General features: G+C 42.6%; 1 protein-coding gene across 24 annotated transcripts in view; it reads right to left on the reverse strand.

Annotated features, from left to right (window-relative positions):
• The window catches only part of PLCH1 (phospholipase C eta 1), a 150,413-nt gene that overhangs the window by 31,364 nt on the left and 99,879 nt on the right, over positions 1-19,170 (reverse strand). For all 24 annotated transcript variants that reach the window (XM_083739075.1, XM_083739070.1, XM_083739061.1 and 21 more), the window contains 5 exons: positions 18,452-18,572; positions 16,442-16,613; positions 9,114-9,221; positions 4,627-4,788; positions 146-214 (listed from right to left, as the gene is read on the reverse strand). In XM_083739075.1, the coding sequence (XP_083595201.1) occupies positions 146-214; positions 4,627-4,788; positions 9,114-9,221; positions 16,442-16,613; positions 18,452-18,572 (632 nt within the window). The remainder of the gene's footprint in view (positions 1-145; positions 215-4,626; positions 4,789-9,113; positions 9,222-16,441; positions 16,614-18,451; positions 18,573-19,170) is intronic.

Below are 19,170 nucleotides of genomic sequence, written 5' to 3' on the forward strand. Positions count from 1 at the left end.
TTCAGATTGCAAACCCCTTGGAGGTTGGGACTTGTCATACCTGTTCTATGTAAAGCAATATGTACACAGAAACTGCTCTAGAAATAAAATTATTATTATTATTATAACCATGCAAAACATAGGTGGAAGTTTTAGCTCTGCTTACCTTATGTTTACCAAAATTGCTCATTAGTCTACTGTGGGATTTCTTGCCAGTATCTTTTACATCCGAGTTCTATGGAAGCAAAATAAGCAAATAACCCAATGACCAAGGAAATGGGATTTTTTTATGCAGTAAACACATCTATTGTATTTGCTCCCAGAAGAACGGGACTATATGTGAAAATCAGCCTTCCCCAAACTGAGGCTCCCCTCATTTTTCGGACCAGAACTCTCATCACAGAGTATAAGCTAAATATTATATATTTTAGCAAAGACTATAATATTTAGCTTGTGTCTGTACTCCCAATAATTAAGTTCTTTGAAGGGGTCGCAGGAATGCAAATGAAGCGGATATCTGGTGCCCAGATAAGAGAGGAAAAAGAAGAGTCGACTTAAGAGGAATCAAAAATGAAAGTGTGATCCAAGTGAACAAACATATCAAACCTCACACTTCCGAAACCTGTAGATAAACAGGGAATAAAAAAAAAAAACATGCACACAACCCAAAGACACAGAGACAGAAGTGATGTTTGCTAGGCCACCTGAGGTTTGCTGTAAGAGAGTTCCCCTGGGTCATCAGTTTGATGATCTGTGGCAGGACCCAGTGTTGCTGTCAGAACATCACATCCCTTTATCTCTTTGAAGAGCTGAAAAGAGGCACTGAAATACATCGCCTCAACTATTCATAGCACAAATCCTTCCAGTTACATAAATGTGCAGCCTGTGGCAGAAATGTATTTTCCATTAGCTTTTTTTTTTGCGAAGAACAAGTAATGGTTTCTCCTTTCTTTTCTTTTTTTGGCTAGTCAAGCTCGACAAACTCAAACCTACTTTTCCAAATATTTATTTCCAGTTCAGGATGCAGGATACAGGATACAGCCCGAGGTATTTCTTCAGCACATGCAGGGAGGAGAGCATAGTTCACTCACAGCTCTTCCACCCCTTCCTCTTCATATGCACTAGCAAATGATGCCTATTTAACATTAAGCATCACTTTCAGTTTCCTCTTCTGGGGACATTACTCATCCCTGTGGGATGTAACATCACGGAAGCACTCAAATACAGCATGTCCTGTTTGCCCAGAGTGGACACACAGGGGAATGTTGCTCCAGCCAGGAGGACTTCCTGTCACACCTGGTCTGGAGCATCCTCCCCCTGGTTGTGACCAGGTAGATGGGTGTGACCCTGGCAGACCCTTCAAAAGGGCCAGTCACACAGCCATCTCTCTCTCTTGATCCCTTCTCTCCATTTTGCCTTTTGCTGTCTGCTGGCTCTCAGCCAGCAGCACATGGGCTCATCCCTCAGAGAGGATGAACCCACACTTTTTTAGTTACAGATAGGTAGCCGTGTTGGTCTGCCATAGTCAAAACAAAAAATTCCTTCCAGTAGCACCTTAAAGACCAACTAAGTTAGTTCTAGGTATGAGCTTCCCACACTTGAGCATGCACACTTCTTCTATAGAAGGGTCTGGTGACTTCTGTTTCAGTGTATCTGAAGAAGTGTGCATGCACACGGAAGCTCATACCTAGAACTAACTTAGTTGGTCTTTAAGGTGCTACTGGAAGGAATTTTTTGTTTCCACACTTTTTTGTGCAACTGTAACTACAAGATAAAGTCTGCCTTCAGGACCATACTGTGAACTGAATGTAAGTAAACCTTATTGTTAATTTTAAAAGAAGACTATTGTGTCATTATTGTTTTTAAGAGAGGACTAATGGGGACTTACCAGGAACAATCCACTCTAGACAACCAAGACTGGATTGCTTAACTGAAATGATTCTCATGAATCCATCAACTAGCTTCTTGCAATGTATAAGGGAATATGCTCTGCTACTAGCTCACTAGCGTGAGTGAGGAAGGATAGTATTTAATCAATATATCCTCTCCTACTATCCACAACATTCCCACAATCCCTAGTTTGACCTAGGCTTGCTGGGCTCCATGTAGTGGTCTTCTGCCAAATGGCAAAGGTCTTTGCCCACTGATTTGGCTGCTTGTTTCACTAACTGGTTTGATTGGATTGTTTTGCTCTCTGATTGGTTTTGATGTTTATGTCGCTGCTGCAATAATGAAAAGAAATAAGAAAAGCCAGTGTGGTATAGCAATTTATGTGACAGAAAAGGGTAGAGAAGGGTACAAATTGCAAATTCACATTCAACCATGGAGCTGAGTGGAGGAGGAGTTTGGATTTGATATCCTGCTTTATCACTACCCGAAGGAGTCTCAAAGCGGCTAACATTCTCCTTTCCCTTCCTCCCCCACAACAAACACTCTGTGAGGTGAGTGGGGCTGAGAGACTTCAAAGAAGTGTGACTGGCCCAAGGTCACCCAGCAGCTGCAGGTGGAGGAGCGGAGATGCAAACCCGGTTCACCAGATTACGAGTCCACCGCTCTTAACCACTACACCACACTGGCTCTTAACCACTAGACCACACTGACCTTGGGCCACCCACCGCCTCTCAGACTAATCCAACCTCACAGAGATGTTGTGGGGATAAAGAGTTCCCTGCACAGAGGGAAGGATTGTTAAATCACTCTGGAAATTGTAGCTCTGTGAGGAGACTAGGGATCTCCCAAGAACTCTCATTGTCTTTAACAAACAACAGTTCCCAGGAAGCCATGACCATTAAAGTGGCTTGATACTGCTTTAAATGTAAAGTGCAGATAGGGCCTCAGTTGCTCAAAAGATTTAAACCTCTCCATGTGAGCGGGCATGGAAGGAACAGAGGGAAAAGCTGGCACTTGGTGTCCAACTATATATTTCTTTATTTAAAAGTCGCTGGCGAGAGTCTTTGAGCCGAACGCTTAGGGCTAAGAAAGGAGTGTTAGCTGCTGGCACCAGAGAAGAGAAGACATATGGACTTTTTGACAGTCAAAGGAAATATTCCCCTTTGTATGTCCCTTAAAGGTCTATGCCTCCAACAGAAAAAAAATATTTTTAACATGACCCTGCAGGACACCTTTTAGAACTTTTAAAGGAATAAGAATCAAATATTTAGCACACATTTTCAAAGTTGCTTCGAAAAGACTAAGTATAGGTTGTGAATGATTTCCCAAATGGTCTCCCAATATCTTTTAGTACATCTTCTGCCTTTCATTGCTTTTTTTAATGCTATATTTATTTAGGTTCATGATAAAATGTTTCTTGACCTGCTTCTTGAGACAATTTTATGGGGGGGGGGGGGAGTCGCACAGTACCATTCCCATGACGGATGATTATACAGTCTAAGATGGCGATACTATTAATTAGTTAATCACCTTCCACATATATGTCTCAAGGCGATCTACACAATAGAAACAGCTAAAAAACATCACAGAAAGTAACAGCAAATAAATTAAAAAATGGTAAGAGTAAACACCAATGGCAGAGACCTATAATCCAGCTAGGTCAAGCTTGTTAGAACAAAAGTTATCTTCAGATGTTTCAAAAAATGTAGATTGTGGGCACCTGTCATATTCTGACAGGGGTCTTCCACAGAACAGGGGCAGCCACATGGAAAGCTCTGCTCCAAGACAGATCAAGTTTCTGATCTCTTTGGAACCAACTGGGGATACAAGGGACCAGGCAATCTCTCAATAACTTAAGTCCCAAGCTGTATGATAGGGCAGGGAGAGTGGCGCTGTGGGGCAGATAAGATTCAAATTTGGTTTTAAGCTGCCACATACAATCTTGTCGTTATTATGTCTTTTGTCAGCATATTTTAATGTTATTCCATTGTGGAGGATACAAGTCACTGTGTGGTGGATTGTGTGCAGCCTGGAAAGTGAAGCTGTGGATGTTTTCAAGCAGGCTTAGTGAACCACTGTTGAGAGACACTTAAAGTCCTGTCAGCACTATAACAACAACAACAAATTATTTATACCCCGCCCATCTGGCTGGATTCTATGGCAAGGCAGATTTCTGAGGCAAATCAACAGCCATTAACTATGGTTTCCTAATTCAGATATGGCAAATTAGTGCAGATAATGGTTTGCAAATCTGCTTCAAACCAATCATGGTTTGGCACAGCCATGGTTTGGCACAACTGCAAGTCACTCCACACAATACCATTAGCCATGAGTCACATTGAATACCTTCCTAAAGGGAAACACTTCTACTGTTTTTCCTAAACATCCTGGTAGGTCACATTGTAGGTGATTCAGATGCATTTTCTGCAAGTCGTATTTTCCAGAAAAAAACCAAAAGTAGAACTATCATTCTCACCCAGAACATCCACTGTAAATCTTGATTTGCAAATACATACATAAATACAAAGGTATGCTGCTTCCTTATTTTATTTGGGCTTTGGAGGTGGGAAAGTAACTTCTTTTTAAAAGCAGCTCCTGTACAATGCATTTTGCAAATTTCACTGAGAGACATTTCTTATATAAAATGAAGCATGCCTATTTCTTTCTCACGGCAAACCTGCAGTGAATGCTAACCTCATCTCAACAATGCTAGAAGAACTCAGTAGAAAGGGGGAGGGGAAGAAAGAGAAATCTTACCTGTTTGAAGTTTACGTTTAAACCTTCGTGTGTTGCTTTTAAGAGTGCTCTCACCGTGAAGCTGTCGGGGTCTTCTTTGTCCCTGATCTGAGACTCTTTTAGCAAGGATTCAAGTTTCTTCCTTATAAAAGATTCCATCTGGTGCTCAGTGGTGCCATTACTCTGAAATAGATCAGTCAGACCAATGCAAAATGCTCAATGGGTGGTTTTTTTTCTTTTCTTAAGCAAACAGAGCAGGGTAGTTGTTTCCACTCCCAAGTAAACTGATTCTCCCTACAGGTTCTTTGCAGTAGTAGTGAATTTGTGTAAAAAAGGAAAATAAAATCTCTTCAAGGTTTCATTCTAATATTCTGCCTGTTAGAACTCCTGGGGTGGCAATAAAAACCAGTGTCACTTTCCCTAAAGATTCAATCCTCCCTCAGCATTTCCCTTACAAATTTGGGGACTGCCTCACTCAATGGGCTGTCAGCCTTCACTAACCTAAAGGTAAAGTTACAGATAGGTAGCCGTGTTGGTCTGCCATAGTCAAAACAAAAAAAAAATCCTTCCAGTAGCACCTTAAAGACCAACTAAGTCAGTTCTTGGTATGAGCTTTCGTGTGTCCAGTCGCAGACGACTCTGGGGTTGCGGCGCTCATCTCGCTCTATAGGCCGAGGGAGCCGGCATTTGTCCGCAGACAGCTTCCGGGTCAAGTGGCCAGCATGACTGCTCTGGCGAACCAGAGCAGCGCAAGGAAATGCAGTTTACCTTTCCGCTGGAGTGGTACCTATTTATCTACTTGCACTCTGCCATGCTTTCGAACTGCTAGGTTGGCAGGAGCTGGGACCGAACAACAGGAGCTCACCCCGTCGCGGAAATTAGAACCGCTAACCTTCTGATTGGCAAGCCCTAGGCTCTGTGGTTTAGACCACAGCGCCACCCGTGTCCCTTCACTAACCTAGGCCTCTCCATAAATTTTAGACTACAGACCCAGCTACTGGCCAAGGCTGATGAGAGTTCTTGTCCAATAGATCTTTGGGCCACCAGGTTTCCGACAGCTGGGGTACGTTATCTTAGCAGTAAGATCTGTCACTTCTGTAGGACTGGTTGCTGGAGTGTGAATTCATGTCTGTTTATATAGGATTTTATGGATGGATTTTATCTATTGCTGGCTTAGCTTCAGCAAGGGTTTGCATTGTTGCTTTTAATTCTATCTATTTTACTGTGTCACCTAGATAACATTTTTTAATGAGATACATAAATTGGGAGTGGGGTGGGGAAAACCAACCACAGAGACAAAACAGATCAGCTCTTTTTTAGAACAACACAACCAAAGCTACCTGGAAATAAACTGATGAACATGAGGATCCCTCAGAAATACTTAGGATATACCTAGAGCCAATGTGGTTTAGAGGGCTTCTTATGGGGAAGTGGTCATGTGATGGCTTCATGGACATATGCGTAGAGCAGGGAAACACAAGAGGTGATCTGCAAGGCCTCTCCTTGGTTGCCAATGACACACCAAGCACCATTTCCCACTGGAAAGGGTAGGGCTCAACTAAATTGTTACAATGAATATGCAGGTGTTTGAGTAGACGAATGAAATTAACAGAGTGCTGTATCCAATGCTACAGGAGATGCAAGGAACTTCCCTGTGTGCAACTCACGGTCAGTTCCAGAGGGTTAGGGGAGCCTCTACAGCAGATTCACAGAGTGCAAGAGTGAAGAAATGGAAATGTGATGCTATCCATAATGTTAGCCTGAAATATTCAGTAGCTTTAGACTTCACCCGGGTTCCTTTTTACAGCTGGACAAGAAAGTGGGATGAGGCAAACACACCCATGCTTCTGGGTGGGTATTATTATTTTTATTATCATCACTACTGATTTATTAATTGCCTTCTAAACAACCATCTCAAGGAGAAAAACAAAGGCAGCAGATACATTTAAAACAAAATGAAAACCATACATAATAGATATTCATGGTAAAGACCCATTTATATTGCTAGGAAAGTATAAAATTCCTCCAATTGTTTCCAGAAAGTGCAGGCAGTGGGCACCTGTCATATTTTGACAGGAATGCTCTTTCATAGAACAGCCACAATAAAAGCCCTGCTCTGAGTCATCGATCTTGTTCCCTAAGTAGCATTTCCTGGTCTCCACTGTGGCTTTTGGAGCTGTTGTTACAGGAAAATACAATGTGTTCATGCAGAGGTGGCACTGAGGGGATATAACTTCTTGGGTCACTGCGTGCAGTTTCTCTGCCTTGTGCTTTGAGCACCCAAAGACAAATCATCTCTCTGCGGAAGACAATCTCACAGAGGACACAAAAGGGATGATCCAGTGTTGTGCAGCGTTCTGAGCTTCACCATTTGAAACGACCATTTAGGAAATGGTTTTTCAAAATGGGAATGCTCTCAAGGTTCCCTCATGTCTGTTAAGTATTAATGTGTTCATCTGATTTCAATTTGGTCCCTTTTATGCATAAATGTAAGACAATGCTGCAGTGTCGAGTAATCTTGAGGTACCCTGTGGTAAAAGTGCTTAAGAGAAAAACAGTATTATGAGCATCTGCTGCTGAACCAAATCTGATGGGGCCCTGTAATATCTAAAGCAGCAAAACAATTCCCAGCCTGCTTGCAAAATGTTTATGTCCCACTAGCTGATGCAAATTAGGAAGGAGGCAGGAAAGAGCTCATTTGCAGGCATCTTGGTAAACATAAGGGCTCCACTGTGGGCAAGGTGGAGAATGAGAAACCAACATCCACACCGTCACATGCTGACCTGCAAATCACGGAAGTCACCTTGCCAGTTGCCTAGACGGACCAACTCTCTACCAGACCGGTAAAAGATTATAAATACATGTGAAATATTTTGAGCCAGTCAAGTATGAACTCCTCTGAGCTGGAACAAACCATCTGTTCATGACTGAGCAGCCTTGCTGCATTGCCACCGAGCAAAAGATTTCATTTTTTCAAAAATCCACTTCCAGACAAGACACAAATGGAAAACAGCAAGAGGAAAGAAGAGCAAGTACAGACAGAAGAAACAAACAGTCAATGTACAACATGGTGGAGAAACAAGGGAGATACACACACACACACACACACACACACACACACACACACACACGGACACAGGTGGAACTGTGGTCTAAACCACTGAGCCTCTTGGGGTTGCCGATCAGAAGGTTGGCAGTTTGAATCTGTACGACAGGGTGAGCCTCCGTTGCTCTGTCCCTGCTTCTGCCAAACTAGCAGTTCAAAAGCACACCAGTGCAAGTAGATAAATAGGTACCGCTCTGGCAGGAAGGTAAACGGCATTTCTTCCGTGCTCCAGAAGCGGTTTAGTCATGCTGGCCACATGACCTGGAAAGCTGTCCCTTGGCCTGAAGTGAGATGAGTGCCGCATCCCATAGTTGCCTTTGACTGGACCTAACCACCCAGGGGTCCTTTACTCTGTGTGTGTGTGTGTGTGTGTGTGTGTGTGTGTGTGTGTGGTGTCTCATATGTGGAACTCTTCTCATGAGAACTGTGTGTGTACACGCACACTAATAATAATAATAATAATAATAATAATAATAATAATAATAATAATAATTTATTTATACCCGCCACTCTGGGCGGCTTCCAACTGAATATTAAAAACAGTACAGCATCAGACATTAAAAATTTCCCTAAAGAGGGCTGCCTTCAGTTGTCTTTTAAAAGTAAAATAGTTGTTTATTGCTTTGACATCTGCTGGGAGGGCATTCCATAGGGCAGGCGCCACTACCGAGAAGGCACTCTGCCTGGTTCCCTGTAACCTTACTTCTCGCAATGAGGGAACCATATATAAATTAGAGAGAGAGAGAGAGAGAGAGAGAGAGAGAGAGAGAGAGTATAACTGGGTTGGATCCACAGTTTCCATGAGAAGAGTTCCACATATGGGACACCCGTACTGGAGAAAAGGGGAATGAAATTTTCATTTATTCCCAATTTCCTATGTCTCTCAAAAGTCTAGAGAACTGAGGGAACCTACAAAGCAGTGCAGAAGGTGGTATATGATGGATTGCAGTAGGAAGAGGTTTTTTTTCCCTTTCCCCCAGAAGGAGTCTCTGCTGGATCTGCTGGTCCCTTCCACCAACAGAAGGAGTCTTTTCTCTTCACCAGAGGGCAATTTGGATCCAAGCCATGATTAATCATCCTCGTTATCCCAGCAGCATCAACACACATCAAACTTTACAGAGTTTCAAAAAAGATAGGCCCCTTGCCTTAAGGACCTTAAAATCTATGTTAGTGGGAATATCAACGTATGGCTAAGAAGTTCTTGTACCCGGAAGCACACCTCAGCAGCAAGGAGCCTCACCACAGGGACGCTCGGTGAGAATAGGGCGATTAAAACATGGTTCAGATCCCTGAATGCAAAAACGTCACATGCAATTCACATTTCAACTTAAGCTGTGTGTGAAATGCAGCTCTACGCAACTGCTGGGAAATTAGTTATAGGGAAGTTGCTAAGCACACTTACGTAAGAAACCTTTAACTTGCAATCATCTTCAATTTCATCAGCGCTGTCTTCATCAGAAACCTCTCCTTCTTCAGCATCTGCTCCAAGACTATACGGGAGCTTTTTACCCTGAAAAAATGAGTGTTACAGCACAAAATTGCTAGTCATTTGAAATCCAAATCGAGTACATCTTTATTACGCAGCAGAAATATTTCCTTACGATAAAATATATTGAAATCATCTAAAGACCTCCGTGATGATTCTATAAAATATGCAGGCATCACATAATTCTGTCTGCTTCTGATGTTCAGACTGTGAATGCCCTCGCTTACGTAGTCAAAATGGCAGGGAGCCCAACCATTTCTATTAAAGAAAGATTGCAAAATATTCTTTAAAATCTTCCAAATTGTTTGCGGTCCCTCCAAGTTTCAAATGGCCTGCACAGTTATTACGCATACACTCTGCTCTTTCATTCAATGAATTTCTGAAATATTTGGACACACTGCTGGATCCTGCAGTGGTCCCTGCAGAATACAGCTGATATATCTTTCTAATCTGGTGTGCATTCAGGAAATTACTATATTTTCAACATGAAGCGCACTCTCTCTCCCTCCTTTTCTTTTAAAAAAACCCCTACCACTATTTCAGTTTTAATTCTGAGCTACGCACTGTGTCGCCCACAGAGAACCAAACCATGAAGATTTATTTCGAAGTTTACTGGGCAGTCCTAAATTAGAAGCTCAGCCTGGCTTCTGACAGATGTGCACTAAGGATTGCTGACATACTTGTAAATGAGTATCTTGAGCCTTTCAGACACTAATGGGTCAGAACAGGCCTGCAAGCTCCAGATGTGGAGAATCATGCTTGTTCCACTTAGCGTAGTGCGATATCACTTTATATAATGCAGTACGCAAGTGTCAGTGTTTTGGTACAAGCTTGTCATTATTATATAACAATGACAAGGAAGATGCTCTCCCCACTACATGTTTCACATGACTTTGCTGTCCATATCTGAAATAGCCAATGGGGTGCCAACCCCAGATGTTGCTGCATCCCAGCTGCCATCAGCCCCAGCCAGGATAGCCAATGACCAGCAGCGATGGAAGATGGAGTCTGATAGCATACTGAGAGCACCACGTTGGCTACCCTTGGTCTAAATTCTTTCAGTTCTACTGGCCAAGCTGGAAAAACACTCAACTCTGCTATCTCCGGCACTAATGAAGACAAAACGCTGCACCGTTCATTTTCATTAAACCATTCATTTTCATTAAGCATTACATCAGAATATCTTAAGCGTCGTTAGGATTGGCTGCAAATAAGGATGTAAAACAAATGAAGCGGCTTGTGCTAAATCATGGGTTGCTCAGTACAGGCAAAGGCTACGATCCTAATCCCCACTTACCTGCGAGTAAGCCTCTTTGAATTCAGCAGGACTTACTTCCTAGTAAGCAAGGTTAGGATTGCACTGCAAACTGATGCACATTTATCCAGCACTAAATGCAAAAGTTGCACCAAGCTTGGGTCTGTATGCAATTCGTCGCTGATTAGCACATATTTTACAAGGGAGCCGTTGCTATTGTAAAAACGATTTCTTACATTGCTTTTCTTTTTAAAAATTACATTTCTATCCTACATTCTTCCAAGGAGCCCAAGGTGACTTCTTAGCCACATAGCAAGCCTTTGAGGTAGGTCATTTATGCTGCAATGGCTAAAATGACAGGAAGAATAAAAAATCAGGAAGACCAAATTTTTTAAAAGGAATGGGGAAAATTTATAATTTATCTTTAAAACCACTGTAAACAGCTAAAATCGTTCGTACGATCGGAGTAACGCTTGTAGTTTAATGGTGAATTTTGGACATAATGGAGATGTAAAAGGTTTGGATTATCTTAAGAGAAGCAGAAGGAAATTATTAACAATAGGACCCACAAAAGGGAGGAGGGAAGTCCAGGAGATTCTTTGGAATCTTGTTCTTACGTGGTATTTTGGGTATGTCAGGGACATTACAACAAGAATGTCAGGGAATTACAACAAGAAGACGCCCTACTCCCGGAGACGTATAGATGTTTAAAAGCTTGGCCTAATTTTGCAGCTGCCCCTTACTTAACTAACATCACTAATGAAGCTTATAGATGGGCTTTCTCCAGAGCCTGCTTTGAGACAATGCCCTCAGCAGTGCTGTACGGCAAATTTATGCGCGTCTCTGCCCCTGTATGTCTAATAAGGTAGAATCTGTCACTCACATCCTTCTATTTTGCGAATTTTATAGTGAAGAACAAGTTCAACTTATTTTGCCGTTTTATCAAAATTTACACCCCTTCAATATTATTTGGAATCCTTCCCTGAAATTCTACGAAAATACCTTCTGGAAGATTCCTCAAGCTCAATATCATATGAGGTGGCCAAATTTTGCACTTTGGCAATCAGGAAGCGTAAATCTCTTTTGTTGAATGGCACACTGCGAAGTTCCCTTGTGTAATTTTTTTCTCTTTTTTGATGCTGTTGTTGATTTCCTTTTGTTTGATCTTGTGGTGTTCTGTGTCGTTGGCTTTTGCCGCAATAAAACTAACTTGGTATGTCAGGGATGTCCAACTTCCAATAGACTGCGATCTACTCACAGTATAAAAAAAATGGCAGTGATCTACCTATTGTCATTAGATGGACCAAAGTTGTTGAGCTTTCTTTAGGAAGCCACAGTTGTTTTTTCCCCTTTTGGGGGGAGGGAGATCACTGGGGGGCCAGAGATCTACCAGGATCACCCCACAATCTATCAGTAGATCACAATCTACCTGTTGGACATGCCTGGGGTATGTGATTGTAAAACTTTAATCTGAAAAACCAAATAAATATTTTTTTACATATTATAAAAAATAGGTAAAAGGTAAAGGTAAAGGAACCCCTGACCATTAGGTCCAGTCGTGGCCGACTCTGGGGTTGTGGCGCTCATCTCGCTTTATTGGCTGAGGGAGCCGGTGTACAGCTTCCGGGTCATGTGGCCAGCATGACTAAGCCGCTTCTGGCGAACCAGAGCAGCGCACGGAAACGCCGCTTACCTTCCCGCCAGAGCAGTACCTATTTATCTACTTGCACTTTGACGTGCTTTCGAACTGCTAGGTTGACAGGAGCAGGGACCGAGCAATGGGAGCTCACCCCGTCACAGGGATTCGAACCGCCAACCTTCTGATCGGCAAGTCCTAAACTCTGTGGTTTAACCCACAGCGCCACCCGTGTCCCTAAAAAAGAGGTAGATCAGACTAAACCAGGGATCCCTGTGGGAAGTCGGCAAGCAGGAGGAACTGAGAGCAGCAGCGGCAGCAGGTCTCTCTCCTCCTGTGGCTTCCAGCAAATGGCAAAGGCAGAATATAACCATCAGGGCTGGTAGCCATTGATAGCTTTATTCTTCATGGATTTCTCTAATCCTCTTTTAAAAGCACCACTGACCTAGAAGGTGACTTGTTCTCCGTTGCCCCAGAGGTTGGCTACATTTGATGGGCTTACGGTAGACTTCAGTTGAGCAGAAAGAAAGAGAAAGTTTCTGATGGTAAGAGGAGCTAGATCAGAGTTTCCCTAACTTGGGCCTCCAGCTGTTGTTGAACTACAACTCCCATCATCCCTAGCTAGAAGGACCAGTTGTCAGGGGAGATGGGTATTGTAGTCCAAAAACAGCTGGAGACCCCAGTTAGATGGAAACTCTTGAGTCAGATGGTGGAATCAATTTGGTAGTGGGGGCCTGGGATTTCCCGCATTGCAAGTCCTCAAGCAGAGGCAAAATCTAGCTCTGGATTTCCTGCCATCATTGGGTAGGGTGCTTAACTAGATGACCTGAAAGGTCTTTTCCAGCTCCATGTTTCTATGATTCTATCTCTGCATGAGTGTTTCTGAATGTCCAGTGACATACAATATAGACACAGGGCTGAACGACTCATTCCAAGTAAAGGATTATAGGAAGGTAGCAAGAGAAAGGCCATCAAATTACCAGCACCCATACCGATAAATAATTTGCATCCAAGCGGTTGTATCCAATGTGAATTCTCTTCAAAGCAGATCCACTGAAATTAATGAGCATGGCTAACATAGGTCCATTAATTTCAATGGATCTACTCTTAATAGAACTTAGTTGGAATATAACCCAATGTGTTTTTGATCAATCTCTCCAAGTGCAATACTCATCTGGAAAGAATTGTTACTTGGTCAGATTAAGCGGCTAACTTCAAGACTGCTACACAGAGTACCTACCAGTTTATTACTTTATATACCTGTTATCTTTTTACTTGCTTGGCGCAACAGTTAATGGCCACTGATCAGTGGTGTACAAGAGTGACTTACAGGATCAATAATATTATTCAAAGAGACAAAATCTCCCTTGCAGGAGCAGATCAACTGTGGTATTCGAGAGCATGCTATGAAAATGAAAGGTCTGACTGAGACTGATGATCAGGAAGTGAAATGCACATTTTGCAATATGTGCTTACCAGCCTCTGATTTTGATTAAAAGCGAAAAGTGATAAGAGAGGATGCTCTCCTCACATCAACTGAAATCACTTGATCGCCACTGCAATGTTATTTATCCAAGTCAGAATCAAGAGGAAATAAAAATCCACCAGATCAAGCTAATGTCACACTCGGGAAGTAGAAAGTTGCCTTGAGACTGGCTAGAAAGAAGTGGTGGCAACATTCCAGGAGTGCTTCTGCCCGGCTTAGACAGTTGAGCCATCCTTGGTACAATCAAACCTGCCCATGGTTGCATATCCACTAGTTACATTGCAATTGTGCTCTTTCTGGGGCTGCCTTCAAAAACCATTCAGAAACCATTAGGAAGCTATCGGGGGGGGGGGGAAGAGGCGCAACAACTTTCTTTTTCAAGAAGTCAAAGACTTGCCCAAACCAGGCATAAAACTCCAGCGAAAGATTTGTAAGCTGGCAAGGACACAAGCAACCAAGACAATCGGAGGAATATTGTTACTAAGAACATGGAGACAAATGATCCAAAGCTGGAAACACACAAGAAAAGCAACTGGACTATCAGACGATAAAGGAATGAAAGGGTTAGGGAAAGAGGGCCAGAGAGTCTGCAGAGAAACTAAACTACTTCTTTGCATTAATGTTCATACAGAACATGTCTGGACAGAAATCTATGCCTGCACATTTTTTTTTATTTTTTCTTTTTTGGAGGGGGGAGTGTCTTGACAAAACTAGTCAAACAAATACAACAAAAGATGGCGCTCTAGGGCTAAAAAGGCACCAGATCTCAGTGGTGCCCACCCTAGAGATCTTAAAGAACTCAGATGTCAAATTGCTGTTTCCCCAATGAAAATATGCAACAACAACAAAACTGAACTTGGCTGTATTCCCAAGGCGGAGCTCTGCAGCTGCAACTCTGCTCCATGAAAGGCACAGTCAGAAACTGGAATGGTTCTCCTACTCAGAAAAGCCATCAAGTTTTCTGGCTCTGGCTTTCTGTCAGATGGTATTAATCCTTTGCTGCCGGCCAGCTGAATGGGGATCCTGCACACAACCATCTCTAAAACAACTCCAGTGCCAAAGCAGACTGGGAGAAATCTCAAAAGGCCTGTTCAAAGAGGAAGGTCTCCAGTAGGCACCAAAAGGACAACAAAGATGGTGTCTTTCTAATATTCAAGGGGAGGGGATTCCAAAGGATTCCCCAGCACTAAAGGCCTGCTTCCTACATTGCTCAGAATTGATATCCTGACAAGATGGTATATGCAAGATGCCCTAACTTGCAGGTTGCAGTGATTTGCTAGGTATATAAAGGGTTAGATGAACTTTCAGGTATCCTGGTCTCAAGCTCTATAGCCCTTTACGGACATGGAACAGTCAATAAGGGAAATCACTGCTGCTCTTGGCTTCATACCATACATACACCAAGCAAATGAGATACAATGGTACTTAGGGACAAACTACATAGAGGATTCACACAATTTCAAGTTCATCTCCCATGAAGGTGTAGCTCCTGTTGTGGTACAAATGGGGTGGGTGGATTTTATGTTGTTTCCGATCAAACCAGGTACTTAAAAAAACAAAACATTATGGTTGTGGGATGGGGGTGTTGCTTGCTTGCATTTTACTTATCTTTATTTTAATCTGACTGTTAGATGGACCTCTCCTCTGCTGCCTTGTGGGACATCTTTGGGAGAAGAAAAGGTTAAGGAACAAACCTGTCAGGTGGCTGTTGCGGTTGCTCGAGAGTAACCAGGCAGGACTCCGACTTGTGTTTTACAGGCTTTATTTTGGTGCAAACTATTTACAGTGAAGAGCCCCAAAGCTCATGTCTGGCTCAATCACTAGCAGAATCTGGGAGTGGTCTTTTTTTTTTTGGACTTCCCCCAAGAGTTTCATTACCCCCAAACGTCTCCTCCCCTCTCTGCGCCTCAAACTACTGCAAAGGATGGGTGATGGCAAGGGCGTGTTTCCCCCCTGTACGACTTGCCCAGGAGCGGTGTTAAGGCTCCCACCAGCATCCTCTGGTCCTTGCACCTCTTCTCCACTGGAGGTGGGGCTTTCCTCCTCGCCGGAAGAGGAACTGCTTCGCAAGATTTTCGGAGGCTCCCTGTAACACAACTGCCCTTCTATTTCTTGCCTCTGAGCCGATGGCAGTTCCCTGACAAAACCCTACAAAAACCTGGAGTGGAGGCCCTAAGATGGTTGGGTGGCACCTTGGTGGCTTCCTTCTGGCAACTCCTGCAGCCATGCTGGTGCCAAACGTATTGTTCTACTTTTCTTTGGGATGGATCAATGAGGCCGAGAGGGGGGTCTTGTCGTCTGGGCAACCCAGGACCTCCACACACCCTGTCCAGGCTTATGCCCAAGGGAGGCCACTTGGGTGCTGCTAAAACAGTGGCTTGGCTTCACCCCCAGAGGCACACTCCATTGTCTCTCAAGACAGATGGATGGCAACAAGAGTTGTGCTTCCCATTTGCTGTATCAATGTACTGCAATTTTATGCTTGACGTCTTTGATTCCTCTGTGAGCGTAAAACTCTCACAATGAAAAATATACAGAAAAAAAACTTATCTTTGTAATAGAAAGTCTCTGCCTCACCCTGCTACATTCCTACAAGTGCGTTCATTTCCAGGCAGAGGCAAATACAAATAAATTGATAGCTTTTTTTGCAGTACAGGAAAAGTGCAGGGCAAGTTGGGAGAGGAATTCGCTGCCCTGGCAATCCCACCTTAGTCTCTGGAATAAACATACATCTCGTCGTTCTGGCAAATGCATGCTAAGCCTCAGCACAACTACGGAGGGTGAAATATCACCTTTCAAAAGGAACACAGAAAGAGGTGAGGGCAGCAGGGGGCAATATTTCAGCAACTAACAAAACATCATTTTACCTTGACTAGGATTTTGCCTTTCAAACTCTGAGGACTTGGAAGCTGCTTGGAATCTCCCGCGCTCACCGAAGTCAAGTCCAGCTTGTCACTGAAAATCTCCTTGAGGTATTGGGCAATTTTCTTTTGCTGTTGAATACTGCAGTGGTTTTCGATAGACAATATAATTGGAAATCTAAAAGGAAGAGGGGAGGAGAGGGGGAGGGACCCCCAAGGTCTCAAAAATTTATCTTGGCAAACATCTAGCCCATCACAGCACAACACAGAATGATTGTGGTGTGTTGGTTTTCATAACTTCAGCTTTGTTTGAGGACCCCAGGCTCTCGTATTATGAAGAGTGGGAGAAAAACTTATCTCTATCCACTTTCTCCACTCTATACCAAATTTGAGAAACCTACATCATGTCTCCACCAACCTCAGTCTGCCTTCACCTGCCTGTCTTCTGACTTGCATCTGATTCAGGGAGCGATGCTGCGTATCAGTTTCCTTCCCGCCCCCCGCCCCCAACCCTTAGTCTCAGCGCTGCCTCTTGTAAGGAAGAGGACGGAGGCAAAACTTGAATTATTGTTATTTATTCTCTGAATCGCCCAGAGATGTTGCGATGCAGGGCGGTATATAAATTAAATAAATAATATTAATAAAAATAATAAGTAGTTGGCTGTTGGAGAGCTTGTGACTCTCATAGCTCAGTCAGTAGAGCACAGAGACTCGTAATCTAAGAGTCGTGGGTTCGAGTTCCACGTTGGGCAAAAGATCCCTGCATTGCAGGGCGTTGGACTAGATGACCCTCAGGATCCCTTCCAACTCTAGAATTCTGGAGTTTAAAAAGTTGTGTGTCAACACAAACACAGCAACAGGGAGAGAGATTAACATTACACTGTGCACTTTTTTCTGTTTTACAATTTCAAATACACATCCTTAATATATCAATGACTTCCCTTCATCTCTTTCCATGGTTCATTTTACATATCTTAAATCCCTGCATATTTTACAAAAACTATACTATTCACTATTCCATTATTGCATCCATCAAAACTTATTTACACTGTTGAATTTATCTTAATGCTGCCAGTGTTTTCAGCTGTACACAAATATTTCCCATATATTCAATAAACGTTTTCCAATCTTCTTTAAACATATGTTCTTCTTGTTCTCTTATTCTATATGTTAAGTCTGCAAGTTGTGCATATTCTGTCAACTTAAGTTGGCATTCTTCTTTGGCTGGGACCTCGTTCGTTTTCCATTTTGGGGCTAACAAAACACAGGCCACAGTTGTTGCATACATAAGTAACCTTTGGGAATTTCAGTCTGAATTATCCCCAACAGAAAGTACTTTGGGTTTTTGGGAAAGTATTTTTAAACATATATTTTTTCAATTCATTATAGATCATATAGATCTTTTATCCTTTTACATGTCCACCACATATGAAAGAATGTTCCCTCCACCTTTTTACACTTCTAGCACTTATCTGATTCTGCCTTGTAAATCTTAGGAAGCCTACTCAGAGTTAAACACCACCTGTGAATCATTTTCAAGTAGTTCTCCTTCAAAGAATAACATGCTGTAAATTTCAAGTCACTTTTCCAGAGTTTTTACCAGAGGTTAAAATCTATATTGTGTTCTATATCTATTGCCCAACACAGCAACAGGGAAATATTATATTAATCACTGTGCGACTTTAATAACAGGAGATTATGGCATTATAGTACATTGAATGCATGTGCAGTCATACCTTGGTTGATGAACAGCTTAGCAGTCAAACGTTTTGGCTCCCGAACACCACAAACCCAGAAGTGAGTGTTCCAGTTTGCGAACCTTCTTTTGGAAGCCAAACGTCCAGCAGGGCTTCTGTGGCTTCCGATTGGCTGCAGGAAGCTCCTGCAGCCAATCAGAAGCCACACCTTGGAAGTCAAACGTTTTAGAAATCAAACGGAATTCCAGAACGGATTCCATTTGGCTTCCAAGGTACAATTGTACTACTATGGATTGTTCAAAGTCCCTGCTATACTTACTCATTCTTAACAAAGGCATTTTTGTTGATTGCTTCCACTACATCTTTAAAAAGTATTTTGGAAGTCAGGGTATAACCGTGATGCACAACTGGCTCCCCATCAGGACCATCCCAGCAGTCAACTGTTGAGACAAGAAAGTTGCACATTAAATAAATATTCTTCCAAAGAATAAACTTTCCCCCTTTTTCTTTCGTGATAATGGGAGAGGAAGAGGCATTCCAAACACGCACACAAAGATCTGGCATGTGGAAATCCTGCTCAACAAATGAACATTCTCTTATTACATGCATCAAGTCTCATCTTTTCCACAATCTCAGGCTGGCAAAATGATTAAAGCTGACTGTTCTGCTGTCATTATCATCAAGCGTAATTAGCAAGGATACCTGCCAAGAAAACTACAGCAGAAGTCCGAGTAAGAGCTCTGACTATAGCCTTTTACTTGGCTAGAGTTGAATTGTGGGGAGGGGTACGCACAAAAAATTCATATCTTTGTAATGGAAGTTTGATCATTTGCCCACCATCTGGTAGTTAATTTGGTCCTGTATTTGATGAATATGTATGGCACAAGTCTGGTTCTCTGGAAAAGTCATATGTTGGAACAGTCGAAGGAGATCTGAATTATATAAAAATACTCTAACACAAAAGGGACCTCCTTAACCATATCTTCCTCACCTTGATACATGTACACTTAAGACTATCTTACCATGCAGTCAACCATT

The sequence above is a fragment of the Podarcis gaigeae genome, assembly GCF_964106915.1.
Source record: "Podarcis gaigeae genome assembly, chromosome: 5".
Lineage (NCBI taxonomy): Eukaryota > Metazoa > Chordata > Lepidosauria > Squamata > Lacertidae > Podarcis > Podarcis gaigeae.